General features: G+C 35.5%; 1 protein-coding gene across 22 annotated transcripts in view; it reads right to left on the reverse strand.

Moving 5' to 3' along the window:
- Nucleotides 1-16,147, reverse strand: part of LOC136828927 (uncharacterized) — a 321,892-nt gene that overhangs the window by 78,990 nt on the left and 226,755 nt on the right. For 19 of the 22 annotated variants that reach the window (XM_067087282.1, XM_067087280.1, XM_067087281.1 and 16 more), the window contains 7 exons: nt 9,768-9,901; nt 8,606-8,799; nt 7,854-7,993; nt 5,989-6,084; nt 1,984-2,157; nt 1,325-1,509; nt 501-646 (listed from right to left, as the gene is read on the reverse strand). In XM_067087282.1, the coding sequence (XP_066943383.1) occupies nt 501-646; nt 1,325-1,509; nt 1,984-2,157; nt 5,989-6,084; nt 7,854-7,993; nt 8,606-8,799; nt 9,768-9,901 (1,069 nt within the window). The remainder of the gene's footprint in view (nt 1-500; nt 647-1,324; nt 1,510-1,983; nt 2,158-5,988; nt 6,085-7,853; nt 7,994-8,605; nt 8,800-9,767; nt 9,902-16,147) is intronic. The other 3 variants (XM_067087283.1, XM_067087285.1, XM_067087287.1) reach the window with 1 other exon arrangement.

A 16,147-nucleotide genomic window follows, 5' to 3' on the forward strand; every position in this document is an offset into this window, starting at 1 on the left:
AAATTTGGGGACAGGAAGCTCTAAATAAGTTATAGAAGATTTAGTTAAAGAATGAATAGAGAATGGGTTCCTTGTGGTCTCGAATATCCAGAGGACATTCTTCCAGTGCTTCCAGCCATAACGATATTTATTTCAAACTATCTGTCCTTATTAGATGATAGAACGATATCATTTGTTGGAAACTAAAATGCCTGGATCACCACATTCTGAATGCACCAGAAAACTCATAAAACAAAACTAGAAATCAAATTGGAATATGAAAAAGGTCTCATCTCACTGATAAAAACAGGATTTCTGCTAAATGGAAAGTACGCGTCACTGATAATGAAAAAAGAAGTTATCAATATCATCACTAAAAATGGAAACGCATTGATCTGGAAGAAGCGGGAAATATCATGGCTTTACTAAGGAACTCGCGCAAAACAGGAGCCAAGATCAGATTATAGAATGATATGAAAATAGCTGCTTAAGAAGAACAATGGTGGAACGGCACATCTCACCGTCGTGTCGTGAGAATCCATGACTTCTCCGTCCTTAGTCCAGGTGATAGTTGGCTCTGGGTCACCGCGAGCTTCGCAGTGGAAGGTGGCTGATTCTCCTTCGGGTAAGTTGACGACCTCAGGTTCCACCACGAAGTGAGGAGCGGCTGGAAAATGTGTCAGAGGTTAGTTAATGCGCACAAGAGGAAACAAGCCAATCGGCGAACAAAGTCAATGAGGAAACATAAAATTCAAGAGGATTCTAAGACGATCAAGACAATAAAAGAAGAGACAAGATGATAAAGGGATAAATAAAGTTACAAGACGATTAGTAAAACATACTATTCTTGAATGTATATATAAGGCAGTGGCGTAGCTGGCATTCCATCAGTGGGGGTGGCCCTAGGTGGGGCCAAGATATTTTTTGGGGCGACCAAAGAAAATTACACAAAACTAATGTACCAGCTCTGTAATTAGTAAAACATACTATTCTTGAATGTATATATCCATGTGAATGAAGGAAAATAATAGCATTAGTAATTAGTAAACCTGTATTTGAAATTATAGAGCTCAATTTTCAATTAATTTTCAACTCTTACTATGTGCAAATGTATCAAATACTGTAAGGGTTAAAGTTTAGCTACAAAGGGAATTTCGACTGTGGACACCGCTCGCCCCCCCGTAGCGACGACACTGATACAAGGTTGCACTCCTTGAATATAAAAACAAATCAGATGCTGAAGAAACGTCACAGGAATCATGAGAGAAGGCATCACATATCCACAGAGAACGCCCAAGAAGACACCAAGCAGTCACCTGTGTCATAACAAGAGCCCTCAGCTCACCTTCGACGTAGACGGTGAAGTGGTGAGTCTCCCCCTCCCCAGCCTCGTTGGTGGCCTGACAGTAGTAAGAGCCCATGTCCTCCTCGGAGATGTCCGCGAGGTTGAGGACCTTGCCGTTGTACTCGAGCTGGTCGTTCTCCACGTCGGCTCGGCTCTCACGCCACCATTTGACGCTGGGTACTGGGCTGAAAAAGCGTTTGTGCTGTTAGAGAAATTTTGTAGGCGGTCTCCGTGATGGGTGGTTTCCCGAAGATTCGTGTGGATTAATTGTATTTAATACACTGTGTCTGTAGGTGTTTATACAAATGTATATATATATAATTACAAATAATTATATATATATTTATACATCTTTGTATATTTATAGAAATATATATATATATATATATAATTATAAATAATTCTATATATTTATACATGTTTGTATATTTATAGATATATATATATATATATATATATATATATATACATACATTTATCTATGTTTATAATATATACATAAACATGTATACATTTATATATATATATATATATATATATATATATGTATATATATATATACATACATATTGTCTCGCATAAGATTTCACTATCTCACACAAAATTGTTCATCAGGACAGCACTCCGATTTCAAAATCAGGCGGGATCTTCAGACTTACTATCCTCCATACACACAGTACAACTTGACATCCTCTCCGGCCAAGGTGGTCACTTCTGGGGAGCTGACGTGCTGTTTGACGGGAGCGACAGGTTCCTCGGGTAGGGTGGCCTCGTCGTCGTCTCCGGGGAAGCTGACATTAAGATACACCCAGTTTCCCATCCGGTACTCAGTCCTGCAAAGCCACGTTTAGATGCGTCTCAGAAGTGAGTCGTGACATCAGGGGACGAAGTCGTTTTCCAAAGAGCTCTTGCTCTTGTGAAATAGAAATCGTTATCGAGATTTTGGTACAGAGAATTATTTCAGTATTAGCTCTTACTTTTTTTTTTTTTTTTTTTTTTGCGTTCCTAACCCAAGAAGACCTTGGTTGTTGTCAATTCAGTTTATGCAATTCATCAGTCAATTTTCTATTCCTGAAACTGTTTCGTAGACCGCAAGTAATCTTGGTCACTTGTCAAAGCTCCTTACATAAGATCTTTTCTGTTTATCGTTAACTTATTACCTGCACAATATTTTTTTATTTGATACTACTTTGAATGCTTCAGTAACATAAAATATTCTTAAAGTAATTTTGACTGAGGTGATAGGTAAACAGTTCGGTGTATCAAAGTATGGAATATGTACGTGTTGGTATTTTGTTTTGAAGCAGCAGGGAAATAGTACCGATAGCAAACCAGCAGTCATATCATGTCCATTTAATGTTTCCAACTAATTAAGCATATGCATATAAAGCAAATTTCACGAGATTATTAGTGATACGTCTTTTGGCTGGTAAATAAAAAAGTATTTCTTGCCAGTTATTGTTTTAAAATAGAATCATTTTCAGGCATGGACGGGAACAGCACAGTGTCAAGTAATTAGTAAACTACCTTATTCTATGAGCGTTGTCTTTCAGAAAAAAAGACCACATATATGTGAGAAATTTAGCAGTATTATTATGTTATATATTACTGAAAAAGACACTGTCTTCATGCGTCAACCTTGAGTGTTTTAGCTGTAAGTAGGAAGAATCTATGGAGAATTGTCAAGGGAAAATAAGATTTATACCTAAAGAGCTGTAGGTTTAATAATAGCCAGTTTAATTATAATACATAAAAACACATGAAATTTAGATCAAGTCTTTATTCAGAATTAACCTTCATCTGTGATCTTCGGTGTTATTTCATCGTGAGAGAAGACGGAAGCTCAACCCACAAGATACGGAAAAATAATCTAATGTTGCTGAAATACTTATCAGAGATTTGTGCGACTACCAAAAATTAGTTACGAAAATTTTCAGGAGCAAATATTATGTGTTTCTGTGTTCCTCCCAAGAGGCATATCCTCTACCTTAGGCAAAACAAAGGCTCCATCCATTACGCGAGAAAGAATTGCTTTATTCAGTTGGAATGTTTATTAGTTCTGTATCAGTAGAAGGGAAATGGTAATTACTGTCCATGGCGTTTTTCTGAAGATTTTAACACTTTTTTTGGGGTGATATTTCTTCAAAGAATGCTTACACGTAAAAAAAATTCCAAATCTAGAACAGAAAAACATTCTGGATAAATAAATCTAATCAATCGATGCCATTCTTGTCGCATCTGAAAATTTCCAGAATAAGATTTGTAATCTGATGGAGATATTTGCATGGTTTTACTAGATATATAATCAGTATAAGAAAGACCATTTTTTTAATGATTTCTTAATAAGAGTACATGTATATGGTGAACCCATCGATTGAGTTTTGTTCATGTTCCATACCAATCAGTGCCAGATACCGTTATACTGCAAGTGGAGAGAAAACGGTTGTTTAACCAAAGTTGTTAATATACAGTAAAGGAACTACAACCCAATAATATGTTTATAAGGTGAAGATAGGCAGTAAACAAATGCAGCAACGGTGCCAAGATGTGAGACGTGTGTAACGCAACCTTCCATAGTGCTTAGTATGTAGTGAGAGGTATCGTTTAGTCGTGACGTCACAAACCTACGCACCAGATTCCGTGTTTAGTAGTAGCACTGTTTTGTTCAGCCTGAAAGAAATTCCCTAAGAGACAAAAAGAAAAAAGTGTTAATAGATTCGTTGCACTCTCTACACATTTAAAGCTGCCGTGAGAATTGTTAGCGTTATGAAGAAGCCGTCTCGTGAGAACATGTGGATGCGATTAGTGTTTCGGGAACAACCGCATGAGTCAGATTTTCCGTGTTTCTTGTCTGGGGGAGGTCGTGCTGTAAGGAAATAAAAGGGGATGTTAGTTCACTGTTCTCTTTCGAGCCGCGTCCAGAGTGGAGAGGATGGATGATCTGGTGTTGAGGAGTGGTGTGTACTGTGAAACACGTGAGCTTGAAATACCTTCGTGATATCCTACCTCCCGTACAAATCGATGACGGGAACTCTGTTCGCTCTGGAACCATAAATAAGACGGAAACAAAACTGAAAAACAATACAAAGTTTAGTTTTTCCACTCCCTCAAACACAAGCAGACTGTCGGGGTAGTGAAGGAACACACTCAATGCATGCAGAAAAATTAAAAGGAGAACTGTCACAACACTTCTTGACTGGATTGTTATGCTTCTTGACTGGAATGTTATACTTCTTGACTGGATTGTTTCCAGGGGCTAGAGTTAGCTAAATCACCAGTGCATTCCTCAAGAATCACTCTTCAGTAAAAGGGAAAAAATATCAAACTGTATTTTATTGCTGACATTTTATACTTGTCATTCCACATTGTTGAGCAATACCGAAGGATATTTTTTCGCAATAAAATCTGACCAATAACTGAGGAAGATTTGTATTACTATAGAAATTTTATCACTGTTAGGTAATTATAATACTTCAGCTCGTACAAACTGTATTGTATCTATGGTTAATTGTACCTATGGTTAATTCTATGTAAATAGTCCTAACTTTTCATCTTTTCAATTCTACATACTTTTTAGAAATGCCAGAATATTTTTCTACAAAGAAATGTGGTTAATAGCCATGTAAGTTCTACGGCGCCGTTTAACGGTAAGCGATGAAATTTCTTAACAATAATTTTATCAGAATCAAAATTTATTCCTAGTTTTAGTTTAGCTAGAAGAATATCATTTTCTAAACACGATCATCAAACTTAATCGACTTGTATGGCTTGGTTCTGTAAACGGCCTCGAAATATAGAATGTTTTCAAGGATAATTCGTAGAGCAAAAATTATCACGCAGTTATTTAGTGCTTTGCACTTCCTTCGAGTAATCATTCGTGGCTAGACGAAAAAGCAGGGTCACAAACTTTAGAAGCGACCAGGACATTACACAGAATACAAGTATATCTATTTTGCTTGTATTCTGCAAAGACAATAACAAATGTTACAAAATGAACAATTAGCGTTAGTATTGCCGATGTCTTGAAAAAAGAATGCTCAATTTTTCTCTCTTATTATAAATTTTGAGAAATTTAAGGTTTAGAATTTAGATGCAATGCATTATCTGACTTTTATCAAAATAGGAATTGCGCTTATCTTTCTAATCTAACAGAGCTGACTCACAGTTACGTGATTACACAATAATTACACTTTTATTCGTTATTCGAATTATGTATGTTACTGGTACCAAAAATAAGATATATAAGATACATATATATATATATATATATATATATATATATATATATATACTTACTGTATATATATAAAGTCTATATCTAGTTCAAATTTTTATTTAACTTCATTTCATTTTAATGAATAAAATAAGTCACATCAAGAATCGTCCGAATTCCTGAAGAAAGAAAAGAACGCTTCATGTAACGCAACTGCCCACTTGGTGGATACACGATTGATATATAAAACATCATTCTTCCAGTACTTAGTAGAATCCTACTTGCACAAAAGCACCAACGGATACATACTATCACTACTTTATCGTTAGTGGACGCAAGACATTAATGATGTACCGCTCTACGAGCAACACATACACACGCACACACACACTCACACGCAAATAAACACAGACAAAAGGAAAGGAAAACAATTGCATCCAGTTATGCCTACGGCAAATTAAGAGACGTGATGACGCCACTCTCCGGAGGCTCTTCGTGCACCTCGGGGACTCCTTCTTCGCCGTGTACCAGGAACATTTGGTACCAACTGCACACAACAAACATCGATTGAATATTGGGATATTTGGGGGGTGGGGGGGGGAGGGTGGGGTGTGAATCCATTCTTTTTGGGGGTATTTTTTTGATGGTGTATTTCAAGTCATACCTTTTAAAGAGGATTCCCTAACTTCTGTGTATAAAAATTTGCATGACATTGGGCTATTTGGCCGGTGGGGCGAAGGAGGGGTATGTGAATCCATTCTATTTGGGGGTATTTTTTTGATGGTGTATTTTAAGTCATACCTTTTAAAGAGGATTCACTAACTTCTATGTATAAAAATTTGCATGATATTTGGCTATTTGGCCGGTGGGGGGGCGGGGGATGTGAATCCATTCTATTTGGGGGTATTTTTTTGAAGGTGTATTTCAAGTCATACCTTTTAAAGAGGATTCCCTAGCCCTATGTGTAAAAATTTGCATGGCACTTATTTGGAGGACATAATAAAAAACATATGGAATCTTCTGGAAGATATAACTAACAGGATACCATTGCAGTTTTACAAGATTAGGGATTCCCAGGAAATAGCTGATTTATATCACTGCAAGAATAAAAGCTGGACGTAAATTAAGTGAAAAGGTTATCTTTTTGTTCATCTATGATGTTTTAGAGAAAATTTGCTCATACAATAAAGTCCAGCTCATCCGCTGATAAAACCTTCTTCATGTGATGTAATCTCTTATTCTGGGTAATATTCATATATAAATTAGATAATGAAAGGGGATGAAAATAACTTCTTAAAAATGTTATTTCTAACAGTTGTATTCTGGGTAGCAAGGCACAATTACAAAACTCACGTTTTCTGTAACGTTAATAAATTATGTCTATTTTATCCATTTTATGCTAGGAATTAGCTTGCACTATTTTCTTATATATATTTCAACTAGGAATAAAAAAAATCGTTTTATAACCAACAAGAATATGCAAATTCATATTTATTCATATATTTTGTAAACCTCTGTGATAGAAGGGAAGATGACGCATGTGAAGGCTGATCTTAAAACTAATTAAAATTCCTATTGGGAAAAATTTGACTTCAACATTACATTAATTTTTGAGAGAATCTTCGACGGCTGCTGTCTCTGAATCCGTTAAAAGTAACAGATTTTGAGAAAAGCCTCAACATGGGATTCAGCATGTAGCTAAGCAGTGAATTCAATGAAAATAATAGGAATTAGGTCCTGCCCCGACCACAATAAATCATGGTTTACATTAGTGGCTGTCAACCTTTTTGTGCCCATGGCTCATTTTTCGCATCCCTAAATACTCATGGCCCACTGCCCTTCAGAATTGTGTAATGATGATGATAGAACAATTGTAAAGTATTTTCAGAACACTTGATTAGTTTTACACTTTTATCTATGGAATTATGTAAATAAATCATGTGCATTGTAATCAAAACTCAAATTACACTTTTTCACTCATGAAATTAAGCACTGGCCTGCATTTACAGTATGTAAATTTTGTGTATTGCAATCAAAACTCAAATTACACTTTTTCATTTAATGAAAGAAAGCGCTCTGGTCTGCATTTACTGTCAATGATTTTTCATTTTTTAAATACTCTTTTGAAGATGTCCATGACATAACCCCCTTCAGAACTGCCCATGGCCCACAGGTTGAAAACCACTGGTTGAGATGATACCCCAAAAGTTATTCTAAATACAGAAACCTTATTCGATTGGAAATTCCAACGCCCCTTTAAAAACAGATATAGGTCCTAAAGGATAAAGGAACTCTGGGGAGCCCTAACAGCCCTACCTAGTGGCAGAAGAAGCAGCGCAGGCATAGAGGGCATCTTCAGAGGCGTCATCTGGGGTGATGTAACTGAACCATAAGGTGCCTTCCTCGTCTACTGTCAGTCGGGGAGACTCCAGACTGCGCAGCGAACCGTCAGAATTCTGTTGGAATAATGATGCGCGTCAGTCACAATGTAAGTGAGCTAATCTGATGGCCTGTTATGTATGGGAATGTATAATATATAGCCATATATATAATGTATGTATATATATATATATATATATATATATATATATATATATATATATATATATATATATATATGTATACATATATATATATATATATATATATACATACATCTATATATGTACAGTACACTCATAGACACACAAATATACGGGTTCCAACTTCTTTTATGGCTTGTATGGCCTATTGGGCAGCGCCCTTGCCTTCAATTGAAAGACCTGGGTTCGATCTTGATGTGAGTCAGAAATTTATTTATGTATCTATATACATGTGTGTGTCTGTGAGTGTGTATATATGAGTAACTCTTGATAATAGACGAGATTAGTGGATCTGATTATACCAATACCAATTTAGGACGAAATACCGAGTAAAATAACGACGGGAGTAACATTATGTCAATTTAAATTTCAAGTTTAAAGATTTGAATAAATGACCTAAAAACATAAATCCAAAAAAAAAAAAATTAATACAGATATACAAAAAAGTCACTCAGACAAGCAAGGAAAAGAATTCGACAAGCTTACCTGTAGAACCCAGTGCACAGTTGGCTCTGGATATCCCTCAGGAGGCGTGCACGGGAGTCCCAAAGGCTGCCCTAAGGTAGCGGTGACCACCCGAGGATCTCCTTTGGGGAAATTGCCCAAAACGGCCCTTCGCACCATGGCTACGTCACTGTGGACCTTACCGACCTTGTTTTCTGCGATGCACTGATAGTCGCCTGTAAAAGACCAAGTTTAATGTCGATCAATGGGTAGATTAGAGTTTTAGCTTTCAGAAGCGCATATTGTCTACTGTTTACGTTGGCAGGTAAAGCATTTGGATGCCAAGATAAGTAGGGCATGATTTTGAGTGTCAGTAGACTGCTGTAGTTTGCTTTTGAGGGGAACATAATTCAAACTGCTGAATATTACTTCGTAACGGTGAGCGTGGTTACTTTTGCTGTGCAGAGACTTCGGAATGTAATAAATTCATCGGTATGGGATATGAGTCAGCAGATATATACCAGTATTCCTTAAGCATATTTAATAATCGTTTTTAACTAAGGTATATTAACTAAGATGCAAAGATAAATTCATACATTTATAAGCTAACTGATTGAGCACCTCGCAGTGTATACTGAATTTTAAGTTCAAGTCAAACTCCCCCTAGGAAATTCTCAGATTATACCTGCATGAAAATATCCATAGTCTTTTTTAGCAACGTTTTTCGGTTATCTATATTTTTATCTTCCTGGAAATAAAATTATGAATCTAATGTCAAGAATTAGCTAATGTACCAAAAAAATTGATCTAGACAGCATTTTAAAAACAGGAGCTCAAGTAAAATAAAGATATTTACAATAAAAACAACACATGCAAGCATGTCTAAATTTTAATTTTAATTTTATTATTTTTCTTTATTCACCAATAATTACTTCAACATTTTTAAATAGACATGTAATGAAAGGAAAGAGAGAGAAAACAAGAATGTGGATTGAAAGTGAAGACAGAAAAAATGTAATATGAAAGCAGAAATTTAAAACGGAAATAAAGAAGATAATAAAACAAAAACATGAAATTTAACTTTGAAATTTAACTTTTTCATTTACGTATTTCATCAGAGGGAGTCTTGGTTGCACAATGAAAATTCACTTAGAAAAAAAAAAATCTTCATCCTAAGTATCTGAAATCAGATGATTGTCCTCACCTTCGTCTCCAGGTCTTGGGTCATGGAAGACCAGGCTACCTTCCCCGTCCAGCATCTCGACTCTGTTTTTGCCATCGCTGTCCTCTCCCGCGTCCTCGGGGTTGAACGGCTCACCATCTTTCATCCACGAGTAGCTGCGAATGGAAACGTCGCGTCAGTCCAGCAGTGAATGAGAGGCTCTTCCAGACCTTACTTTACCCAGACCATCCTCGACAGCGTCCCACTGTCAAGGTAAGTTTAGGGATCAAGTTGTTATTCATTCATTAGATTGTCTGTTGCTTCAAACGCATCACGAGATTGCCCTGTTTTCTTGAAATGACAGTCAAGACATTAGTGCTGCAGTCGATGAAAAACCTTAATAACCTAAAAACAAAGTATGGGGAGGAGAGGCAGGGAACGTAAAAAAAAAAAAAAAAAAAAAATATATATATATATATATATATATATATATATATATATATATATATATATATATATATATATATATATATATATATATATATCAGCTGATAGACCGCACTATAGCGCTACGCAACCGTCCGGTGCAATTGGTAGAACGATCAGAAACACCATCTTGGTGCTCAGAGCTCTTGCTTCCAATTGTTCGTTCTCTTAAATAAACGCAAACAAACGATTATCTGTGTATGTAAGTAGTTGTTTGTTCATACTTAAACAGATGCATATAATTTTGAAGATATTACATAATTATCTAGATTACAAACTGAGCTACAGGCAAGACCCAGCCTACAGTAACAATGTCGTCTTTCTTACCATTGATGGCATCTACTGAGTATTTCCAGCTGCTATTCAGGTTCCATTGCTTTATTTTATTTCATTTTTTTTTACTGAATTTGCTAATCAAAGGAGATCTGAAATGTAGCAACTGTTATAATGACCTAAATAAACAATGTAAGGATTTAAATGAATGCATAAATCTTTTTATGCCAAAAAATTAAGAAAGAAGGCTCTTAGTATTTGAACTAAATCCAGTTTTCCTCGAAGAATAAAAGCGCTCAAATGTCACAATAATTTTAATTAAAAATTAACACAAATCAGCATTTCCCCAAAAATGTTATGAAAAACTAATCTTTTATAATATTCTCACACGGTCTTGTATTACGCAGAAAAAATGTCAACCCAGTGTCTATGTTTTTTTTTTTTTTTGCTAGATTCCATTTTTATTTGAAGAGCTCATGACACTAACACGTGCATGAACCGGTGGTGTCTCACCCATTTATATTCAATGTTCCCTTTTAAAAATTGCCTGAAATAAGCTTGTGATAAAACAACTCCTTTCATATTTGACTTTTCACATTTGAGCAGGATCAGTCCATGTAAAGATTGAATGCGGCTGTTGTTTCATGATTCGAGTCCCTGCTATTTATTCCGGCTTTTGCTCTCTCTCTCTCTCTCTCTCTCTCTCTCTCTCTCTCTCTCTCTCTCTCTCTCTCTCTCTCTCTCTCTCTAAGGTGTCATTGTCAAAGAGAGAAATTGTCGGAACACGAATAGTTGTTGGACTACAAATGTTTATTCCAGTGTATCAAGAGTATATATAACACCAGACACACACCCAAATATACATGCATACATATATTATATATATACATACACACACACACACACACACACACACATATATATATATATATATATATATATATATATATATATATATATATATATATATATATATATATATATATATATATATCTCGTTTTGATTAGGGGACCCGGGTTCGTTTCCCGCTGCCGGATATCATAATTTCTTCATACTTCTTGCACTTGGATCTTAAGACTTTGTAGTGACAAGCATATCCAAAAAAGCGCGAAGAATTCGAAAAGTTACGAGGACATTGTGGCTGTTACAATAACATATGTTATACAGTATATGTATATATATATATATATATATATATATATATATATATATATATATATATATATATATATATATATATACAGTATATGTATATGAACTTTTATCATATACAACGTGATATTTTTCACATTCACGAATGTCAAGCAAAGTCAGGTTCCCAGGGGGTGCAATTTTACAGATAAAAAAAATTCTACACTGAAGGTTCAAAAACTGCTAGGTCATGTTTCCAGAGATGAAACGCCAAACGTCTGAAAAAAGCAACGTCAGGTTTAGTTTACGCTTGAATAAATTTAGCAGATGCCTAATAGACGATTATAGTACGCTAATATCCATTCTCAAATTGAACAAATTAGATTAGGCAAACATAGTTCATGTTTGCTAGATTTTTTACGACAAGCTGCACCATCAGCTAACGGCGAAGATTAGCAGAGACTTTAGCTCCAAATTCCGATTTTTTATTTGAGTTTCATTCTTGGCAAAAGTATCTCATCCGCTCAGGAATCCCTTATTTTGTTTCTTATTTTCTAAAACCTTAAAGCAAATTGTCTATACTGGCTCTTTATATAAACCCTTTCACCAGAAACTTTATCAGCCAAGGAATCAATCATCATTATAGCCGCGCTTAGAGAAGCAACGTACCACTGCATTTTCAACAAGGCTGACGGATTGCAACGCCGCACCAGCTTCTTCTTCTACCCAGTTCTCTGCCAACTTCTCGAAAACATTAGACTAGGAGTGAATCAACATTTCTTACGGCTATAAACATAGGCATCTCTCCGAGCATTTCACTGAGGTATGCTTTACAAACATTCGGGCACACACAATCATGCATATATATACACACACCCCCATATCTATATCTATATCTCTATATATATATACATGTAAGTATATATGTATGTGTGTATTACTGGTATAAATCGTTGTATTATAATCCAGCGTGCTTACTGCACTAGTGCCACTAGCGCATCCAGAAAAATTTCATGGGGTGCCACCAATATTCATATTATACATACATACATACTGTACATACATACATACACACACACACATATATATTATATATATATATATATATATATATATATATATATATATATATATATATATATATATATATATATATATATATATATTCTCTCTCTCTCTCAATTTTATTATTTCTATAATAGATTTTTAATTTTTTTCCCATTTTTATATTTCATCTATGTCATTATCTAAATATTCAGTATTATTATTTTGTCATTATTTTTCATGGGGGGGCACATGCCCAGGTGCCCCCTCCCCTGGATCCACTAGTGTGCGCTACGCATATTTACATAAAACGCTATGATAGACGTGTCAAATATTGGTTAATTTTGGTAGGGCCTTTCAGCTCTCCTTTTATTGACGTAGCAAATATTGCTCTGTAATAATCCGATATAATTGCTGCATTAATTTTATCGAAGCTAACATTGCTTTTTGAAAATGTAATGAGTGATGATATGTGGCTAGGTTATTACTTTGTGTAATATGTATAAACACGAGAATATACTCTTTTTATTTTAAGTGTAATAATATGTAGAAATAAATGTGTATATACATGTATATATATACATATATATATAGATATATTATCACGAAGTGTTCCAAGTACCTGGACATTACACAACTAATCATAGAAATGAAAAATTTACCTCACTTCAGCCAGATAACTGACCTTATTATACCATGGTAATAGTAAGTAAAAGTCACTTTACCTTACACAAGCTTGTGAAAACTTTCACAAAATCACTCCAAATGCAGCTGCTTGCGATTCACAAAACACATTTTTTTGCTAGGCACCATTACCAATATTATACACTTTTTCCTATACCGTTATCAGATCTCAAAAGCTAAGATTAATGTCAATGACCACACAAATATTTTACGTTAATAACTTCTCTTTTTGAAGAAAGAAGAGAGAGAGAGAGAGAGAGAAAGAGAGAGAGAGAGAGAGAGAGAGAGAGAGAACCACTTGAAAGGTCTCTGAAATCAGAATGAGGAAATTTTTAGGATTCCAGCTAGAAGTAAAATAATTAGATGACGCCATTACTAAGGCATTATGGGAACGAGATACAAAAGAATCACTCTAGAACTTCTGGACTTCCAGTCACATGAACACGACCAGAACAGTACATGACGAAATCAATCGAGAATAATACGCGACTTAGGAAATCACTTTGGACAAAGCCAGCAGGTGACTAATCATAATTGGCATGTTTATAAAACATGAAAGAGCAAAACGTTCTCTTATCTCTTTACAGAGGAAAAATCTTACGCTACTGGTCGAGTATCTGTCAATACCCTTATCACTCGTGATGACAATCGAAGCAAAACAAAGCATTTGCTATCACAAGTACAGAAATCACGTTGCTGGGAGACAAAATGCGTGATTGCATATTGCGTTATTGTCAAGAAACACATTATTAATTGTAAATTACATTGTTAAGTTATCTCAATCATTAATTCTTGTGAGATCTGACATACACTACATGCAATATTTCAACAATCATTATTATTACACAGAATACATGATATATAAAGAAAAATCATATTTTATATATTTTACAAAGGAATATCATGAATATATACTGTATATATATATACAGTATATATATGTATATATATATGTGTATGTATGTATAATTTGGCTAAGTGCAAGCAAGTTTGTATCAGCGTACGTGCGAGCTCGATTATTCACAAATGTATATTAAACGTATCTTTGCAGACAAGCGTACTATATAAAGGGAAAAAATTAAGAGTTAAAATGAAACCGTAAGTTTCGACGTTCGCAACAGCCTGACTAGACCCTTGTCAAGTCGTGTGAATCTTATTTTTATCAATACACGAGGGAGCTGACGCTCGATAGAGTCAGCCCTGTAGCTTTGCTTCATGCAGTTCACCGTTTTAATAATACTTAATTACAGCAGCCTTCTTAGTCCGGTCCCTCTCCAACCTCAGGCGCTCCCGTGGGACCCATAAATCCATTTGATACTTGTTTGCAGGGACCTTCCAGGAATCATATTGCGTTTCCCATATTAATTGCCAAATCCACTCTATCATAGCACTCAGAAAACAAGAAAGTCTTCAGCTTTGTCTTGAAAGGCCTAATGCATTCAGTCCTCCATATCGAGTTGGAGATTTTTGTACAACCTTGTGGTTGTAAATTTAAATCCTCCAGAACCAACGTTCGAAGTGCTTCTTGACTTGAGTAACTTGAAACTTGTGTCTTGTGTCGACCCATTGGCTGCATTATGCACAGTAAATCTCAAATGCTTTCAGAAACCCTCAAAGTTTGGTGAGTCATAAATATTTTAAACATTGTTGCAGCTTTGACAGGCGGCTAGTGAAACTCAAATAATACAAGGGGTAATCTTACCCTGAAGTGCGGCACCCTTTATTACACTTATGACCTGTTTAGTACATTTTCCAGCTTTCTAAGTGGATTATGATAGATGGAGCTGCAGTATTCAGCTCCGTTGTTAACTTAATCACAAGTGTCTTCGTGGAACACTCATCAAGATGTTTTCCAAACAAAAACAGTATTTGTAAGATGATGTCCAGCAACCCTTCCAACATTATTGATTTGAGCACTGAGAGACAATTTGCAGTTCAGCACCGCACCTAAGTCACGGACTTAACGGTAATCAAGACCAGATTATTATTCATATTCGCCAGATTATCACCGAGGCTTCTTAAGTTACTCATCTTCCCCACTAACATAAATTCCTTTCTACTTTCACTTAGTTTTAGTTGCCAGATATCATCCACTCCCTAACACTGTTAATTAAAGACATTGTTTAATTCCTCATTGGAACTGTCGGTGGCGTTGAAGGAAAATAAAATTCGGTTTTATCCGCAAATACCTTGAACTTCACGTTATGTCTCCGTAGTACATGTGACAATCCTGTGGAATTTCTGTAAGATAGGACTGGACCAAACATACTTCCTTGGGGTACTCCTCCTCTTAATGTTTAATAAGATGAATATAAGCTCCCTACATGTGCTTTACTTTCTGCCATGCAATTAGTCTTGCAAAAAGTCTAATTCAAATCGATCGTCAATAATTTAGAAGCAGTTCACGCACAAGTGTGTCAAAATTCGCGCTGAGATTAAGACCAGAATACTGTAACATTTGTCCTCATCCATCATTTCCTGTTGATCATTTACAGCAGAGCATACAATAGTCTCTGTAGGATATAATCGTGAAGAAATTATCCTTCCCAGGTGGTATTCATTATTCAAGAATCACTTACTCTAGCGTGTTGATGGATGAATAAGTGTGCACATGAAGCGCACAGTTTCTGGGGATGATGTGTTATTAAACACCTTGGTTAATATTCGCGACCAGATGCCCAACTAGTTTAATTATGAAACAGATAGTTCAATCCTGGGGAAATGGTTTGGTCACTGTCAGAATGTTTCATCTGTGAACATTATTAAAAGGCTTGTCTGCATGAACGTCTAGAATTTTGATACC

The sequence above is a fragment of the Macrobrachium rosenbergii genome, chromosome 43, assembly GCF_040412425.1.
Source record: "Macrobrachium rosenbergii isolate ZJJX-2024 chromosome 43, ASM4041242v1, whole genome shotgun sequence".
In the NCBI taxonomy this organism is placed as follows: domain Eukaryota; kingdom Metazoa; phylum Arthropoda; class Malacostraca; order Decapoda; family Palaemonidae; genus Macrobrachium; species Macrobrachium rosenbergii.